Source organism: Lampetra fluviatilis, chromosome 34, assembly GCF_964198595.1.
Source record: "Lampetra fluviatilis chromosome 34, kcLamFluv1.1, whole genome shotgun sequence".
In the NCBI taxonomy this organism is placed as follows: domain Eukaryota; kingdom Metazoa; phylum Chordata; class Hyperoartia; order Petromyzontiformes; family Petromyzontidae; genus Lampetra; species Lampetra fluviatilis.
This window is the reverse complement of record NC_136308.1, coordinates 7,537,930-7,557,038: the sequence shown is the minus strand read 5'-3', so window position 1 is coordinate 7,557,038 and position 19,109 is coordinate 7,537,930. Positions and strand designations below refer to the sequence as shown.

The following is a 19,109-nucleotide window of genomic DNA, read 5'->3' as shown; positions in this document are numbered from 1 at the left end:
ACGCATTTATAAATAACGCGATCTAAATACAAAAACGTTGATTATGATCAATATATGTGTTGAGCACTTAGAACGTGACTTCATTTTCATAGCATTCTCCTCCATTGTCTTGGCGCTTGATGACTTGAACTCTGGACATTTGGTGCCATCGCTGCCAAACGAAGGAAACGAGAGAAGATAAAAGGCGGTACACGTTGAAATACAGGGGAAGAGACGGCGACGCAGTGGTCAGTGCGCTGTTGTTCTGAATCTGAGAAAACGAGTTCGATCCCTGCACCAGTAGCTAACGTTCATTGTGAGCGATACATGAACATGTCTGGCCCTTGCCACCAACCGCAATCCCAAACCTGCATTGACCAGCGTGGTGAGGTATGGTCAAGCCACCCCAATGATTTATATGATGGAGGGGGGGGGGGGCTTCAGCCAGCAATGGTTTGACAATGCACTGTATATTGTTACTACAATAATAGTTTTTTAATAAGTACATTTAATACATATCGCTTAACATATACGCCTGTATGGCTCACGTAAAGCCACAAGTGTGAAACATTTGACAATCTGCGCACACGTGAAATGTGGCACTTTCCTGTATGGAAACAGAAGGCGCATTTTCTACCCGTTGTCGGTATTCGGTGGTAAGTGACCACGTAAGGCAGGGTTTTAGTCAGACCCCTTGCCTCACAACCGACTAATGCCCACCTTTCCATACCCACCAAACATCTCCACTCAAAAAAAAAATTGAGTTTCTAAATGGTGCACGTACATAATGATTGTAAATGCCGATCATCATGCATGTACGTTGAACTCATATTCTTGGTTCTTTCGGTAAAGTCACGTAGAAGGGAAATAATAAAATAATATAAATATATGTATATTATTTTATTAAAATAATATAAATATATTAATGTTATTAAATCATATAAATAAGTATATATTATTTAATTATTTCCCTTCTATTTCCCTTCTACGTGACTTTACCAAAAGAACCAAGAATATGAATCCCTGCAGTCACGAAAGCTTTAAATCAAAATTTACGTTGAACTCCTTTCGCACTAAGCAGCCAACCGTGCTAATCTCTTAATTTGAATCGGCACTCACTGCGTCAGGTGGGAGACACCACGCGTGCCCACGCACTTGTACAACATAGACAAACGTCTGTATCGCAACGTGAGTCAAGCGTTCTCCCCGCATCATGCTGGGTGTGTTCATCGGTGTTCACGTGCGGCATGTAACGACTTCAATATTCTAATAAGGTTTTTCCCATTTTTTCTGGCAACAAAACTGACACCTTTTGCAAGGAATCATGTTTACATTAACCACAAAACTTGCAGTCAAATGCAAAAAAAAAATCATCATAGTATTGTTTTTTGTTTGCATTTCACTGCAAGTATTGTGGTTAATGTAAACATGATTCCTTGCAAAAGGTGTCAGTTTTGTTGCCAGAAAAAAGGGCAAAACCCCTATTAGTATATTTTGGTACTGGCAACGGAGGTCCCATGATGACTTCAATATTGTTCAGCGATTCATATAGCTTAATAGCTCTTGACAACGACCAGCTACAACGATGAACTGCGGTGTGCACATCGCCTTAGTACCTGTCGCAGAGTTCCCTTGCTGATCAAGAAGAGGTAGACCATGTATCCGGGGATGAGGAGCATGGACGACAACGCCATGAACCAACCCATGCCCTGACCCCACATCGGGTACGTGTAGCTGCCCAACGTCAGCGGAGTCATCTCCACGACGCTGAACATAAACACGCCCTGCAGTGGCACCCGGCAGACGGCGCGGTTAAGAGAGCGGTGGAGAATCAAATTCAATTTCTCAACGATTCATCTCGCGAGAGACGGTCGCGTTTGTTGCGCGCGAAGCAAAACGCGCGACAGCGCGCAATGACCCCGCGGTGACCCCGCGGTGACCCCCGCTTCTCGCTTCGGCTTCCGACCACTTAATGACCACAAATTAATGGGTTTTGTCCATCGAGAGGGCCTCTCTCAAACCTAAATAAATAATAGTCCGAGGTAAGGTAACAAAAAAGAAAAGGGTGCAGCGCTGCAATGTGTCGCTTACATCACTCCTGGCAGAAGGGCCGTCCGCTACAGAGGCTCCAGAGAGTCCCTCTAAAGAATATTTGGCATATTCATATTCTTGTTTCTTTCGGTAAAGTCACGTAGGTAAAGAGAAAAAATAACTTTATTTTTCATTTGTATTATTTTCTTTACCTACATGACTTTGCCGAAAGAACCAAGCTCCTTGCAGTCACGAAAACTTCAAATCTAGAATATTTGGCATGCTCTTCCATTCTGGTCAGGCGGTGGGAGTACCCACGCTTTGCTCCACCTGCCGATTGACTGACTCGTGCTACTCGGTGGACAGGGGCGAGAGGATTCTAGAACACTTGCCCCATTGTTCAACTGCCACACTTGGGTGGAGTGGGGAGGGATTGAACTGGTGACCTCTGGATTACACATTCAATGTGCTAACCATTACACCCTAGCAGCATTCTCCCAAGTTTTGGCATTTTTCCATTTTAGTAACAGAATCGATACATTATGAGATGTCTCGTTTTAATGCACGTGTTTGCGGTGCGTTACTGTGTAATAAACATCAGTTTACCACGTAGGCTCGAATTGTAAATGTTGTGGGTTTCCCCTCCAACACACCGGTGTGCTGTACGAGTAACGGATTGGCACGTTTTGTTCACGTGACAAATCTTACTAATTGGCCGTGTCAGGTGGTGGCGGGTTTAACACTACATTCATATGTACGCGATCTAACCCCCAAAAAATTCGATGTTATTTTTGATAAACCTCTTTATTACACGGTATTTTATTTGTTCTATTAGTTACTGACAATTTCTAAATTTCCGAGGGCGGTTTGGAATTGATTTCATACCAAGGAACCAAAAACAATGGTTCTTGCTAGAAAACGGCTCGGCTCACCACGTTCATCGATCAACAACCAAATGCGCCTCTTAGGAGGGAGAGGCCGCATTGTCATTCCCTGCAAGAAAAACAAAGTGTTTCTTGGAAAGAGTCTTTGTTTACAAAAGGTCAAACCCGTTAAAATTCCCCATCACCACCACCACCACCACCTGCACTTGCAGACAGGGCAAATGGGGACCCACACGATGTCATTTGTAAAGCGGACAGTGTTTGTTTCTTCATAAACAGCAACACTGCTGTCAGTGTTCTGCCATGGAGGAATGTGCAGAGTAAACACCGTGACGAGATTCACGGCTCAGACTTGTGGAACACCCAAGCTGTGGTGGTTTTCTGTATTGTGCTTGATTTATGGATGCCAACATTCTTCCTGATGATAAGATGCAATGGAGGAAAACATGGGTATTGTACACAACGACTAGATCAAGTTCGATGTAAACAAAGTGTTTAAAAGGGACAAAATGTGCTGCTATTTTGCAATGTGAGTGATATAATATGAATAATAATCATCATTATCAGCCGTAATCAATCCAATGTGGGATGAAGACCTCCTCCACATTCTATTGCTATCTCTCACGCTTCTGTCAAATAACAATTCGCATAGCTTCTACACACGAGCTGATTCCATTGCTCCATCTCCTCTGTAGAGGAGCTCTTGGAATGCGTTCCTTTCCTCGCTGTTGTTGAACACTGCCCATCATTTGTTTTAGCGGTGTCACCTTCCCAAGCCCACTTAACTCTCTCCTAAACGTTTTTAACGAAGTCTCTAGCCTGCCTTCGTTCTCTAATTTGTCTTTCAATCTAATTCCGATCGTGAATAAAATAATAACGTCAAGATGAGACAACAGGGTTGTTTCACCACAAAGGGACAAAATGAAACACAATCCAGAGTTTTCCAGCAGTATTCGCTGAATCGACTTTCTCAGCCTCACGGTCTGTCAAATACATTCTGCTTCGTCGCCAGATGTTATAGCCAACAGCTCTCCGAGTCGTGTTTATTTGACCCTTGTCCATTTTTAATGTTACTATTTTATGTCCTACAACCGACCGTGACAGTGCATCATGATGCTCGCAGTCGAGCCTTAAGCTCATGGTAAGCCCCTCCCTGGGAAATGAGAAAAAAGCAAACCGCTTGGCAGCCTTTAAAACTGGACTGCGGCAAACATGTTTACTTGTGAAAATGCATCGGTCAATCTTTTAAGCAGTAACTGTATTTGATTTTGTTTTAAATCCAAAAATAATTGTGCAACTGTTTAGATTTTCCGCGGTTGTGATGTTCTCGCCCTCCGATGTGTTTTCGGGTCGCACTGCGTGTTTCTCAGCGCGGATGTCCGACGTTCCATGTGCTGGACGTTCAGTGTGATGATGTGCGACTAAACGTCAGATATTATTTCAACTCTGAACAACACGTCGGCGAGCCAGAAGAACTTGGGCTTCCCTGATTTGAAGCTTTCGTGACTGCAAAAATTACTCTTTGGTTCTTTCGGTAAAGTCACGGAGAAAGAAAATAAATTGGCCTTCCCTATTTTACTTGTTGATGTTCAGCATACTGTATATGTTTTATATACCTCTTGCATTCATTACTTGTACTGTATTAATTAACATGGGTTATATATTCAGAGCACTGTTTTTATCTGCAAACAGATGACTTAAAATGGTAAGTTTATGCAGCTTGCACATTGAAACCTACATTATGAATTGTACATTATAAATTATGTCGATGACGATAATATATTTTGAACAATTCTTATATACTTTGGCATGATATACATCAAGTCATACAGTTTGGAGTTGTGCGGCATTAATTGTACAGCAGAACATTGCATATCCGATTCTTGGGTACTGTGACAAGGTCAGATATCTGAACATCCAAAGAAAAAAGACAGTTACAGAAACCGTGCACAGAGAGTTTACTGGACAAAAATGTACTCTAGGAGTGAGCACATGTACACGAGATTAAGAATACATTACAGCGTGTGAAAAGGTTAGATTTGTGAAAACGTAGATAATAATGGCTACACCATGTAGGAAATTCCATTGAGTGTGGGCGGTTAATTGGTCAGGGCGGATGTGTGGTGGTCAGATATGCAACGCCGGTCTGCCGCATGATGTGTAAAATAATGATTTGATGTTGGAAAAAACACATTCTAAGTTACTATGCTTCTGTGTGCTTAATGGACAAAAAATTAATTCCATGTTCTGCATTGCAATTAACCCTCATATACTCACCACGACCACGAGTGGAGTGAAGAAGACCCAGCAAATATTCCACCATTTGTGGACCTTGTGCCCAATCATCTCGCAAATGTTGTCGTTGAACCTGTCAACACCTGAAAAAAGAGTCACGCATGCTCGTGAGATGAAAGTGTGTTCGCCTGTCACTGTTGTGTTCGCTTAAGCAGCAATGTTTATTAACGTAACACAAGCCTCCGTCATCAGGTGGAACTGCCACAGCAAAATTACTGTAGTGATTTAATTTAGTTGTTTTCATTTTTATTTAATTTAATTTTCACCTACGTGACTTTACCAAAAGAACCAAAGAGCATGGATCCTTGCAGTCACGAAAACTTGAAATCTAGAATTTATTAACGGAGGTGAAAATGTTTTGTTGCGAGGAGACAAATGCAGCGCCATCTAACAAAAAAACATTCAACTACGGTGTAAGCGTGATGACACATCGTAATTTTGCAATATTCAACCGGTTAAACTTATTTTCTTATAGGCAGTTTATTTTCACGCGCACGTTTTATTTTAAATTACGGTTGCCTCGTAAAGGCGCAAGATGTCAACTTGCCAGCAACAAACAGCACTCTTGAAGGTGTAATAGATAATGATTAATACTGTAGAGTTCTTAAATGGAGCGACGTTACAAGAATTTGCTAAAACAGAAGAGTGCAGGGAATTCCTGCCTTTTGTGCTTAGATGGCTGTCCTTCCCCTGTACCTACAATGAGTACGGCAGGCTACGTTCAACATAATACAATTCCAACGCGAAATAAAAGTTATGAACATCTATTAAAACGAGAGCTCTACTGCGCCACAGTGTTCTTCCTCAAAAGCCACTAAACAAAGATCCAAATGTTTAAACAACGTACCGTAACACCAAGATATGGCTATCGTTTCAAAGAAGACGAGGAAGAGCAGGCTCATCCCACTTGCTGAGTAATAGTCAAACATCTTGAAGACATACAGCCCGCCCTGTGGATCGGCAGGCAGTCAAAGCAAATTCACGTCATTTCAGGGTGGCGACACAGCCCAGCGGTGACGCGTTCGCGGCTTGCTGCGAGAGGTTCACGCCTCCGAGTCCGGCGGCCACCCTGGTTAATACTGCAGTGCGTATTAACCGCTGAAAACACGCGTGCCGTCTGCTTCACGGTGGGCGTTTAAAAAATGCCGTGGCGTAATTTGTGGGCCATTGTGTGCCGGTGTCACAGTCCTAACGATTGACAGATTGCGCCCCAAATTCCTCAGTTTGAATCGCCGCAGCGAAAACTTGGCAGTGCGAAAACTTGGCAGGACCCTCCTGAAAAAGATTCATGAGACTCACTGAGGCTTTCCTGGATAAACAAGCACAATACATGAAAGAAAATTGTCCACTTTTTCGAGATAATACAAAATTCAATGCATTGTGTTAACGCTGGTCTATGTCACCCATGGAGAACAATGTACTGCTTACCAACTAAAAGCCATAATATCGCTGACATATTTATCGAGTATGACATTTAAATAATACAGAGCAGGGCTTACTATTAAATGAGACACTGAATGTCGAAACTGGTCCACAGTGTGTTTGTGCTGCTGACATTATGCACTCCCAGAAGGCCGTGCGGCTGATGAGGTGTGTAAAAATAACTTCCTGTATTTTTTTTTACGCGAAGGGACAGATATGTGAAAGTGTAGAAGTAGAATTTGCTTGCTTATTTATTTTAGTTATTTGAATAACAGCATTGTGAGGTGACTGGCTTTGGAAACTGAGCATCTAGTCGTCACTGTTCAGATTCTAGGCTTGAATTTGGGTTTCAGCCACACATAATTGTTGATGGTCTTGATCACCAATCAATACATCAAGTAAAATGGTATTAAAGTAGATTTTTTTGTAAGTTATTTTGGGTGAATTCCTCTTTGCAATGGTTGTCAGATGAATGTTGTGGCATGTACTTTTCGTGGGTTGTTCTCTACCACACAGGGTGATGTATTAGTACTCTGAGAAAGTCCTAAATGGAAACGTTGTTTTTTTATCATGACACCGATAGCGCAAACGGATTCAAATTGTAAAAAAAAAATACAACAAAACAGCATTGCACTTAACCTGTGTGATGTTGGCGAGTCCGATGATGTAGGAGATAACGCAAATGACGGCGATGAAAATTTCCTTATGCCCACGGAGGTACTGAGGATATTCATCAGATAGTGCTGTGACGAAGCCTTCCACCGTGCAAAACTGCAGGAGAAACGTAATTTCACAGCACTTTCAGTGTCAAAAAAGTTAATTTACAGCTCTGTAATGTCTTTCTCGCACCCATGCTGGAGCAAGGGGTGTCCACTAGAAGTAACTCTGTAAAGTCCCTCCAACAGTGTGTGTTGGTCTATTCTTCCATGCTGTCGACACATTATCACAAATGGTACTTTTTTCATTTATTTCGTTCAACCGGTAAGAACATAAAATACAAGGATAGTCTCATTTGCAGGAGTCGCATGGGTTATAAAAAATTACAAATTGGTAAATAAACACGAAAAAATGTTTATATAAAATAAGGACACATTGAACAAATGTATGCACACCCCAATTGGGCAGGTTTTGCCTGATAAAAAGCCCGAAAGATTACCTGACTGTCCAGTCCAAGCATGAGAAGCATGGAGAAAAAAAGAATCGACCAGAGAGGCGATATGGGAAGTTGGGTGACAGCCTGTGGATAAGCCAGGAAGGCAAGGCCTGGACCTAATCACGCAAAAGAGAAGCACAAAGGAAAAGAGTACAATTTCCACTCTATGTTGTAACAATTGACAATAACAAGAATGACAGATCGTGGTGAGTAGAATAGCAAGTACGGCTATACTCGGCTTATTCACAATTTACATGATGCACGTTGGCCTGGTTATTTTCCCTCTGTTCTGGTTTCCCAGGATCAGCTTCTTTGCTGAGGCAGCCATTTTGGAAAATGTGTCAGTCTTCCTGGGACATTAAAAGTCCTCGCTTTTGTGAGTTGCGTAATCATGATAACAACATGCCACTCTAGACAATGCAATTAAAAGTAGTTCTCGCATATAATGGTATTGTGAAATATTTGTCTTCCCAAGATATGTTGTGGTGTTTGTGTCTCAAGAGATTGCAGCCCTATCTGATGACAATCACAAAAATTGGCACATTTTCACCAAAAACGAGACCAAGAAATATTGAACACATTTGTCAAACAAACAAACAAAGAGGAATGCTTGCCAAAACGTGAACGAGACAATCAAATCTGTAAAAGATTGAGAATATCCGTCATAAGAGAAACGTTGTGAAAAAGACACTTTTTTTGCAGCAAGGCCACTCAAAGGCGGTGGGGGCAAAAGTGGCGGGGGGGATTTGCCTCCAGGCCTCACACAAAAGAGGGCTCCACATGAGGCCTGTTTTTTTTGTAGGTGTCGGTAATGGTCATGAATAAGTATGCCCCACGTGGCATTCTGCCCTGGGCATCCAGGAATATTGTGTGCGGCGCCCTGCGTCTGTTTACCCGATGCGGCCAGCTCCTTCACAGGCTTCTTTGAGATGTGAGACATGAAACCCACGATGGAGAAGATGACGAATCCAGCGAAGACGCTGGTGACCGAGTTGATGCAGCACACAATGATGGAGTCCCTGCCGATGGAAAACAAAGAATTGCTGTTTGTCGCAGCACCATGCCCTTTAACGTAAATTTGAAGTGATCTCCTGCTGAAATGAACTTTGTTGTGGTGCGTCATCTCCCGTTTGTAGCCCTGAGCTTGGTGGTGTAAATTCCACATTGATGTGGCGGGGGCGAGTGTATCCATCGGACAACCACTATTGACTTACCCAGAATGTGGTACTTATTTTATTGATACCACAGGGATAATAGGCTAAGTCAAACTGCAACCAGGATTTGAACTCACAACTTTACGATTGTGGGTCGCTCACTCTACCACTGAGCCACCTGGCCAGTTTCTTTAGCCACTTGTATAACACTTATTAAACTGTCAAGCTTTCATAAATAAATGCAAACAGTGAATGGTAGCTTTTCCAATGGGTTAGCTAATCAAGTCTCACAAAAAGGTGTCATCGGACACTTTAATGTAATCCTCGTAATCATAACATTGCGGTTTCCGACGTACTCTTGCAGCCTCCAACGCCAGTTGACAGTTACGCTTGGGTTATATTGGCACCATTATGCATGTATCCAATTTTGAAATCCACAGCGGAATAATAAGTTAAAAGACACCACGTGACCAGATGGAATCTAGAGCGGGTGACGTCACAGCAGAGCGTGCTCTACAAAACAACTAAACAAAATCATGAAAGATCTTGTGTCGCCACGTGACAATTAATCACGATTTCGTTGCGATGGCCTTTGCTCCTTCTAGATTCCTGTGCTCAGCAGCTTGCCGTCTGCTCAGCAAATGCTCGCAATGCACCAACAAAGTGAATCGTCAAATGTGAACAATGCTGCCGTTGCTCCACAGAATGGGTCTCAAGGTGTTTGTGCGGAGCGATTCTTTCTCGCTTACAGCATCAGGGATAACACAAATTTGAACGGGCCACGCACACCTCAGACGAGACAGGCGAAGTCAAAAAAACCTGTCCAATGTTTGATTCCGCTTAAGCAAAATGCTGCTCGAAATACCACGACCCCCCCCCAGCTCCGACAAAGGCCTCCCTCAACCACACCTGAACCTCTCCCACCTGTTCTCCTGCCACCATCAACTACACCGGCACTCCGTAATAGAGTCCATAATAGAGAAATATAAACGTGTCGTTAAACCCGCCACCACCCGACACAGCCAATATTAGTAAGGGTTGTCACACAAACGAAACATGCCATTTCCTTACTAGTTCAGCACACCGGTTGTGCGTTGGAGAGTAAACCCAGAATATTCACGATCTGACCCAAATTTCAGGGCTGCACCTCTACATATAAAATGTTGTCTTATATATTTTTACAATGAACCGAGACCTTTGCCTATATTTTTGTGTAATTCAAATCATGGTACGGCCGCTCACTTGTAAACGTTGTTGTGGAAGGGGTTGTAGCTGCCAAGAGCGACCAGAGAGCCGAGGCCGAGGCCGTAGGAAAAAAATATCTGCGTCGCAGCATCCAGCCAGACCTTGAAAATAAATCAATGAGTTATCTATATGCACAGCTCGCATACACACACGCACATGCACCACCACCCGTGTGCTCTTAATTCCAATCAATACTTGGCCTTAATTGGAGGGCAATGAAGTGTGATTAGCATGATGCACACTGCTATGTGTGCGTTTGTGTGCTGTGTTTAGTTACCGCGGAGTCTGTGAGCCTGCGGAAGTCTGGTGTGATGTAAAACAGGATGCCCTCTTTGGCGCCCGGCAGGGTGATTCCACGGAAGAACAGCACAATCAGCATGATGTACGGGTACGTGGCCGAGAAGTACACGACCTGCACACGGCAACCCAACGTGGATTCGAGATTCTAGTGATGCCACCCACCGCATCGTCATGGTTACCCAACACAATCTGTCAGAGCAATGCCCGCAGCGCTTTGTTAACCTGTTCGCGAATTTCCGCGCGTTGCGTCCATGAAACAGTGGAGTGCGGAGCAATTTTGGTTAAATAATAGTAGTACTAAAGGGAATGTTTAGCAGTCTGACAATCCACTGCTGAATGAGGCCTCCTCTCCACGCCATATGATTCCGAACCCGATTCAAATATCGTTGCCACTGGTGTTAGCCATGGCCAGGAATTGAGCTCAGGTCATTGGGTTCAAAGTGCACCATAACTCTATCTTTACTATAAAATAACAAGTTGATAATAATAGTGTGTTCTAAGACGTGAATTAACAAATGTAACCATTAAACATACATTTGAATCAACAAATGCACTGTTTACGATTAACTATTTTGAATAAATAAATCTGAATTTAACACTCGCAGATTTTTTGTGCCACTAAATTTGCTAAATTTAGATATCCGCAAAAGCCAGAGAACCGCTACGACGGCCCGATGTTATATAATCATCCCTTGAATGGCAGAATGCTCATTCTAAACTCATCCATCAAATTCAGCAACATTTGGAGAGCTGAGACGCCGCATACCTTGCCAGTCCACTCAACTCCCTTCCAAATGCAGAAGTAGACCAAGACCCAGGAGATGGCGAGAGTGACGGCCAGAGGACCTCTCACTTCACCTGGCTCATCCAATCCACTGGACAACTGGTGCATGTTCCGCCTGCATGCGTGGAAATGCAAGGCACGCGTCGTCTCTGCGCAAGTTCAACAATTGGCATTGTGCGGTTGTGGATAAAACGACGAGCCGATAGCATCACGGGTGTACTTATTAATATGACCATTCCTTACTAAAATAACTCTCGAAGTCGTTGATGTCAGTGTTGTGTCACTGTAGCCGAGACGTCACCCCCAAGATTTAAATTGCGGACATCTTTGACAAGTACAGTAAAACCTTGGATAGCGAGTAACTTGGTCTGCGAGTGTTTTGCAAGACGAGCAATTTTTTAAAATAAATATCAATTTGATAAACGAGCGAGGTCTTGCAATACGAGTAGTACGTGTACACGCTTTGTCTGCCGAGCGTCACGTGATCACCACTGATATACGAGTGCTTTGATATACGAGTGCTTTGGATTACAAACACGTTTCCGGAACGAATTATGCTCGCAATCCAAGGTTTTACTGTATATACAAATGAGTTAGGACGGGATGGCAGCGGTGGCCATTAAAAAGTTAGTTTTCATTTATTTATGGGGCTCGTTCGCTTGGATCATTATACAAATTTATTATGTTTTAAATCAGTAGGTTACGGACTCGTGAAAATGTCAAAAGTGGCCCAATGAAACCCCCCTCTCACATGACTATAAACATCTTTTTAGAGTCACTTTCGCTCAACGGATGTAATGCTTAGCCTCCAATGTGTTGTCGGGTCGTTCGAAATGGTACCTGACGTTTCACTGCACGTGCTCAAGAAGTCACCAGGACGTGGAGCGAAACGTCGGACATTGTGCCGTACAACACGCGGTACGTTATACAAAAATACGTCGGAGAGCTGTACAGAACCATCGCGAAAACTACGTAGTACATTTAAGACTTTGTGTCAACCCCAATGAAGCTGCGTGAGGACCAATATCTCCCTCCTAAATCAAATTGACTCAGTTCTAAGTTCATTGGTATCAAAAGATGAAAACCACAGGTCCCCAACGTTTGCTCAAATTCGCAACATCAGCTTGCTCGTGCCACTGTTGGCAGAAGGGCCTCCTTAAGACAAGAGTCCTATTGAACACCTCGAGAGGGTTTTTGGCCTACTCTTCCATGCCGGACAGATGTCTTAGACGAAGTGAGAGTGACCACACACTTTACCTCGCCATACACTGTGAGGGCGGGCACAAGCCGGCGTGAGTAGGTTAAACGTTGGGTTTTATAACGGCACCACGGGGTGACCAGCCCCTCCCCACCCAGCCCCACCCCTCCCACCCTCCACCCAGCCCCATCCTCCCCACCCAGCCCTCTCCATCCTCCCCTCCCCTCCCCACCCACCCAGCCCCACCCTCCCCACCCAGCCCCTCCCCACCCTCCCCTCTCCACCCAGCCCCTCCCTCCCCACCCAGCCCCTCCCTGCACGACGGACGGACGGACACAATAATCCCCTGTGGGCTGGTGTACCTAGGAGGTTCCTACCAGTATAAAGACAGCAGTCAAGCACTTCCCTGCATGAGCGCATGCTACACATTAGGGGGCATAGTCACTCCACCGAGGCTGCTGCCACTGTGCAATGATTGTGAGATATCACCGAGCTATGCTTTTGGTTTCGATTTAACTCCGCGAGCACTTGTTTAGGTACACTGAAGGTACTCAAACTTTACACGAAGTGACTGCTCTATCATTTACACTTTAGATTGCTTTCCAAATTGGACGGAAAATCTATGTAATGGAAGCTTTTTTTCACAAAGTGTTTTTTTTATCATTTCCAAGTGGCAATAACAAAAAAATACTGTTTAGTGGATGTATCGACGGAAACGCTAATGTCTCTATTGACGGAGCTGTTGGCCACTCACTCCCAGAACTCCACAACGGTGCTTGTGAGGTTGGTGGTGTCAAGGATGCTGTAATTCGAGAAACATTTATCTGTGTTCCACGGGTTATTGCAGTCTTGCCATGGCAGCACCTGCAAACACGCAGCAAACAGCAGTTGGAAGATACGCACTTAAAATATAATCAGAATCATACTACGTGTTTATAATGGAGGGAATCCGACGAGCTATGAAGCTCTTATTCACAAAGCACAGCTGCTTTATTTGTGATTATTAAAATCATGCATATTAATTATAATAATTGACAGTTCTACTAACTGTGCTGGTGAATGCAGGTTCGTAAAGAGGTGGGGGTGACCTCAATCAGTTCATTGTTCACTCACCCACTGAGGTTAGCGTTGAGCAGTAATCATACCACGTTCACAGAACAATGCGCTTACCACAGTGCCGTCACTCCCTAGCTCCCCGTTTACATTGTAACATGTGCAAACCTCTGATAGCAGGCATTAATGCAGCTGGTTCAATTATGAGAACGTCAACAGAATTTGTTTGCATTGCATTTGATGTCTCAGTCGCTAATGCTATTCCAGTTTTTCTGTTGGTGCTATGTTTGTGAGCCGACGGTATATCCAGCAAGAACTTTCGCAGAGCAGTGCACCGTCCCCTGGTAGAGAGGCCTGCGAAATTGAAATGTCATAGAACTTCTTCTGAGACCCCTTCAAGCGACCTCTTATCCACGCACCCGGCAGCAGAGATGTTTGCAGCGTGGCAGCCAAACTGAAACCGATTCGATGTGTCGGTTTTCGCGGTGCAGTCATTGGCGACCAGGTTGAGATCATTGACCCACTGGGCTTGAGGTCCTTGATTAATCACGGGTGGGCCAAACCCAAGGTCAAACTCGGATCTCAGTGGTGACGGCTAAATGTTCCAAAACTTGGAGCCAACAGGCAATCTCTGGCTTAAACAGGTTAAATATAATAGAATTATATCCCATGACACGGAACTATGATGCGGACAACATGAATATGAAGTTGTAGAATTTAACTTGTGGCGTATGCTACCGTTATACACAGCCCTTTGTCAAGCCAGTATTCTCTCGGTCGTCAGGGTCGTTCGACCATTATTCATCACACTGGTCGGTGTGGGGGTTGGTGAACAGGCAGGGAAAAAAACTGTTCTGGTTCTAACACCACACGCTACTGATGGTAGCCGTAGTCGGGAGTCTAACTCACGTCGCCGCGTTCACAGGGCAGTACGCTAACCACTGCGCCGCCGCTCCGCCCAAATGTCACGTGATTTTCCATTGCACATGTCGATGAGTTTGATGATTACACCTGGCACGTGGTATTCTGTGTGCTACTTTGCTTAGTTTTTTTTTCTGGCTCCTCTACATCAATTGGTCAACGCACAGCACCACACGTGCCCTACTCACAGAGGTGAAGGAATGGTACAGGTAGTAGATGGCCCAAGAGATGATGACGATGTAGTAGATGTTGAGGTAGAATGAGATCACGACTGAAGCAAGCCCCACTCCTACATGCCAACACGAGTACAATGACATTTGACCGTGGTGAATATCATAAACGAGCAATAAGAGAGGGAATTGAGGAAGACAGTTTGCTGTGGCGTGGTCACGTTAGAAGAATGGCACCGACTATGAATGTCCAGCAAAAGCAATGACAACGCTAACGGAAGGCAATCGAGGGAGAGGTGGGCGGAAGAAAAAAAAACCCGCTGGGCTGATAGAGTGGGTGAGGACGCGCTAAGGTAGAGAGGAATGACACGGGAACATCAGCAGCAGATGGAATATGAGACGATGGCGATTGCAACAGTGGAGGACCCCCGTGGCCTCCGAAAAAGGGTGGATGGGAGAAGAGAAAGAAATATCGTAGACAGTAGATTATACATTCGTCAATAATTTATGTGTACATATTTAAAAGAAATCACGACCCTTAACCACCACACATTGAAAGTTGTCGGCGTACAATATTACGACAACATTATCATTGATTTGATTTATCAGTAGATGGTGCAATAGCCTTTTCAAAATAAAATTGTCAAGATAAAGAATTGTATTTAGCAGACCACATAAATCATCCTTGCAATGTCACACTTGTGATTTTAAAGCTGTCTTGTGAAAGGATATATGAAAAAATATTTTTATGATTTTGATAAAGGGTCGAGGCCACTGAAGTACTGGGCTTTGGAACAGATTGGGCTCACAGCAGAACTCCATCTACTTATCTGCGAAAACAATTGCAGATAAAAGTAATAATGACAATTTTCTGCAGTGAATGCCAGAAAACTGCTGTTCAATTCCTGTGGATAACCCGCAGATAGTAGAAGGAGTTCGCTGCGTGACTCCATTTTTCAACAATAAATTTCGGAGAATAGGAAGCCATTCCGTGGATAATAGGAGTGGTGGATAATAGGATGGCAGATAATAGGAATTCGAATTTAGAATTGAAAAATATATACTTTATTAAGAAAAACCAAGGGGAACATTGCCCCTGACTTCCATTCTAAATTCCAATTGCAGACGGGAGCTTTACCACCCTTTGCCACACAGGAACAAATACCACCAGGGGGTCCCCTAGGAAGAGAAAAATAATCGAAATATACAGCTGGGAAATGAAATAATTTAGATGACACGTGATGTCAGGCACGTTGAGATTCTAGGGCAATCTAAGCGTCCAATACGTGCAAATCCTTATTTGCTTCTTGCATCGCACAACCTGGTGTCCACTGCTCCTCGGTAAAAGGGAAGAGTCGTGACCGCCGGTCACCTTTAAACATGGGAGCCAGCTTCCAGACTCCCAGGCCGCCTACGGAGGTGTACTGCCCAAGTGAAGTCTCCAGCAGGAAGAGCGGAATTCCAGCAAACACCAGCGTCAGGAAGTATGGGATCAGAAACGCCCCTGCAATGTGTCAGATGTGAGCAGCATTCACATTCAGAAGTTGTCACATGGCAAATTGCACAATTTGAATAAGTACCCCGTATTTTAGCTAAAAACAATGCGCAAGTTTCTTAAAATCCATCCCCGCCTCTGTCTGGCCAGCGGTATAAAAACGGGTAAACCAGTTCGTTTATCGGCAGGTCCGCGTGTGGTGAGGCAAAGTGTGGGTGCTCCGACCTCTCCCATGATGTCTGGCCAACGTGGAAGATTCGGCCAAAACACTCTCTCGTGGGACTCTCTGGGACGAGAGCTCCCTCCAGTGGAGACCCATCGGCCAGCAGTAGCGTGTGTAAGTCGAGTTGGATTACTCTGCTTACGATGGAGATGCGTTACGACGACCCCATCGTAAGTCAAAAATATCGTAAGTCGAAGATGGCCTAGCCTACAGTACCGTACTGTATAAACTATATACTGTATGTATTTATTAATTACAATACTGTATTGCACAGTAAAATGTAAAGTAAAAAAACAAAGTAAATTCTTAGCCTGTCTATATGAACTGCAATTCAATATAAAGTTTTTTCAGGAAATAATCCTATCTGCTATAAAAACTTTTAATATGCATTGAACGTATCGTATTGTGGTAATCCTGAAATAAAATCGCTAAAGCTACGTATCATACATGCATTGAACGAATTGTAACGTATCATATTGTACTGTACTCACCAAGATTCGTATGCTGCTGCGTTTGCCTGCCGCGCGCATTTTAAAATATTTTACAATTTTGTCGTATCGCTATCGCCATCGTAAGATCGAAATATCGTAAGTCGGACCATCGTAACTCGAGGACTATCTGTCCACAGTTGAAGGGCTGTACCTTAACGTTTTACATGAACGATCATGAGTACCACTTGTTGGGAAATCAACAGTGATCATCCATGGATCGACTGGCTACTGCCATGGAAATGTGGAATCTCCACGACTGCCTTAGGGCCACCAACAGAAAATAGCATCACCCCACTGTTCATTCGAGCAACGGAGACGATTTTACTTGACGTTAGATTGGACGAACAACTCACATCAGTGATTGTCAAAGCAGAAGAACACCATTGGAGAATCATCCAAGAAGCGGGTGAACTCTCAAAAGTCTTAATTTACAACGGGTTAAAATACATGTCATTCAAAAGTTATTGTTGCTACATAATTACACGAAATGTGTATTCCCTATTTTGTCTTGTAATAGTTTGGTAAAACGTATTAATGAAGCAAAGGAATCATGGATGAAATGTAAAATTCAATGTTTTATCTTTTCCGTGGCAATTTCGGGCCAGAAAACTTGAACTTTAACGCGTATATTTTAAAGGGAACATTCATCACCACTTCACAATCTGGTAAGAATCCACTTTTGATTCAATATTTCTTTCTCAGAAACAATTTTGCAGAGAAAAACAAAAAAGGAAAACATCAATCACAGCCGCAATTGCAAGTCGTGATTTGACAAATGGTGAAATGACTCACGTAATGGGGAAAGAACTCTGGAAGATAAATGCGCACAAAACACTTTTTTTTACATTTATGTACCCAGGAAAGTCTCACTGAGTCTCAAAACTCTATTCCAAGAGGGTTCTGCTACGTTTTGCAGTAATGGGGTAATGATTACTACGTATCTTTCCAAAATAATAATTTGCAGGTAGGGTATTTGGTTTATGTATTGGGGCGTATTGGCGATACACCGGTTCAGCAATAACTCACCGGTCCTCATAAAACAGTCCAACATCAACATTTGAACTGACATTCGTTTTCCGATTGATTCGACATCACGAGGTGTACCGCCACAACACGTTCATTTTGATAATTTGTAACACAACGTCGGCACACGTGGCCTCGTCTTTTTCGAATGACATCACTGGATCCTTAACGGCCGCTGTGAGAGCAAACGGCGCTTATTTTTTTGACGCTTCATGCACCCACAGCATTGACCAAGGCCGCCCGCCCGGTCTCAACCCGTGAACCTTTCCACAGCGAACAGCAACACTTTGCACGAAACGCTCCGACATTCTCACGCCCGCTCACCTCCGCCATTCTTTCCACACAAGTACGGAAAGCGCCAAACGTTGCCCAAGCCGACGGCGTAGCCCACGCACGACAGAAGGAAGTCAAACCTCCCCTTCCAAGCACCTCGCTCCGGGAACCGTTTCTTTTTGGCCACGGGAGCCTGGCTGCTGGTGTCATCGACTCGCTCCAGGTTTGGTAGAATCCTCTCGTGGCTGTTGAGTTGGGACCCAGCTCCAATCTCAACCGCTGCGTAGCCCTCCGCGTCTGAAACGGTGTTTGGCATCTTGAGGTCGCCTTCGTTTCAGCTCAACTTATCTCGCTCACTAAAGCGGAGTTTGAGGATGGGTGGGGACAAAAAATGTAATCACAGCGGCGCTCTCATCTTAGCGGTGCTTCAACTGATGCCTCGAAGGTTGCTTTTGTTCCTGGTTTATCTTGGGTTTACCGGTGCCTGCAAGACATAGGCGGTCAGTAAACATCGACAAAAGTTATTTGAGCAACGACATGCAATTATATTACAAAAGACGTAATTACTTGTGCAACAACATGCAATTATATTACAAAAAACATCTTCAAAATGCTCATTCCAACGTGCTTCTCAACGTTAGACCTGAGGATGTATTTGACGTTTAAAAAAAAAAAAACATTGCGCAAGTATTTTATTTGTCCTTTTTTTTTTTAAAGTCTCATCATCAACCTGTCTGGTGCCTCGATTGCATCAACAGCGACGAGTCCCAAGTGGGAAAGCCAGCAGCTCCCCCGCGGTTGGTGCCACTCGTTGGACAGGCGTCGAGCCGGTTGGAATGCCAGAGTGAAGTGGGCAGAGTCGTGGTGAGCTGGGGTGGTGGGGGGAGGTGGCACGGAGCGGGCGAGCGAGAGTTTTTTTTGTTCTCGAAAGTTGCCATTCATTGCAGGAGGGGGTGCCGTCCATAAATGACGTCACGCGATTTTGGACGATTTTTGACCCCCCCCCCTCGTCACA

General features: G+C 44.0%; 1 protein-coding gene across 1 annotated transcript; it reads right to left on the bottom strand.

The window, feature by feature from the left end:
* Positions 1 to 2: 2 nt before the first annotated feature.
* SLC6A1 (solute carrier family 6 member 1) lies at positions 3 to 18,930 on the bottom strand. Its single transcript, XM_078872432.1, has 15 exons — positions 18,825 to 18,930; positions 18,146 to 18,578; positions 15,962 to 16,093; positions 14,608 to 14,708; positions 13,200 to 13,309; positions 11,230 to 11,362; positions 10,441 to 10,575; positions 10,161 to 10,264; positions 8,659 to 8,783; positions 7,768 to 7,880; positions 7,251 to 7,382; positions 6,037 to 6,139; positions 5,172 to 5,272; positions 1,596 to 1,763; positions 3 to 151 (listed from the first exon to the last, which is right to left on the bottom strand). The coding sequence occupies exons 2-15, from the start codon at positions 18,408 to 18,410 to the stop codon at positions 68 to 70; spliced, it is 1,806 nt and encodes a 601-aa protein (XP_078728558.1). The 5' UTR covers positions 18,411 to 18,578; positions 18,825 to 18,930; the 3' UTR covers positions 3 to 67.
* Positions 18,931 to 19,109: the final 179 nt, after the last annotated feature.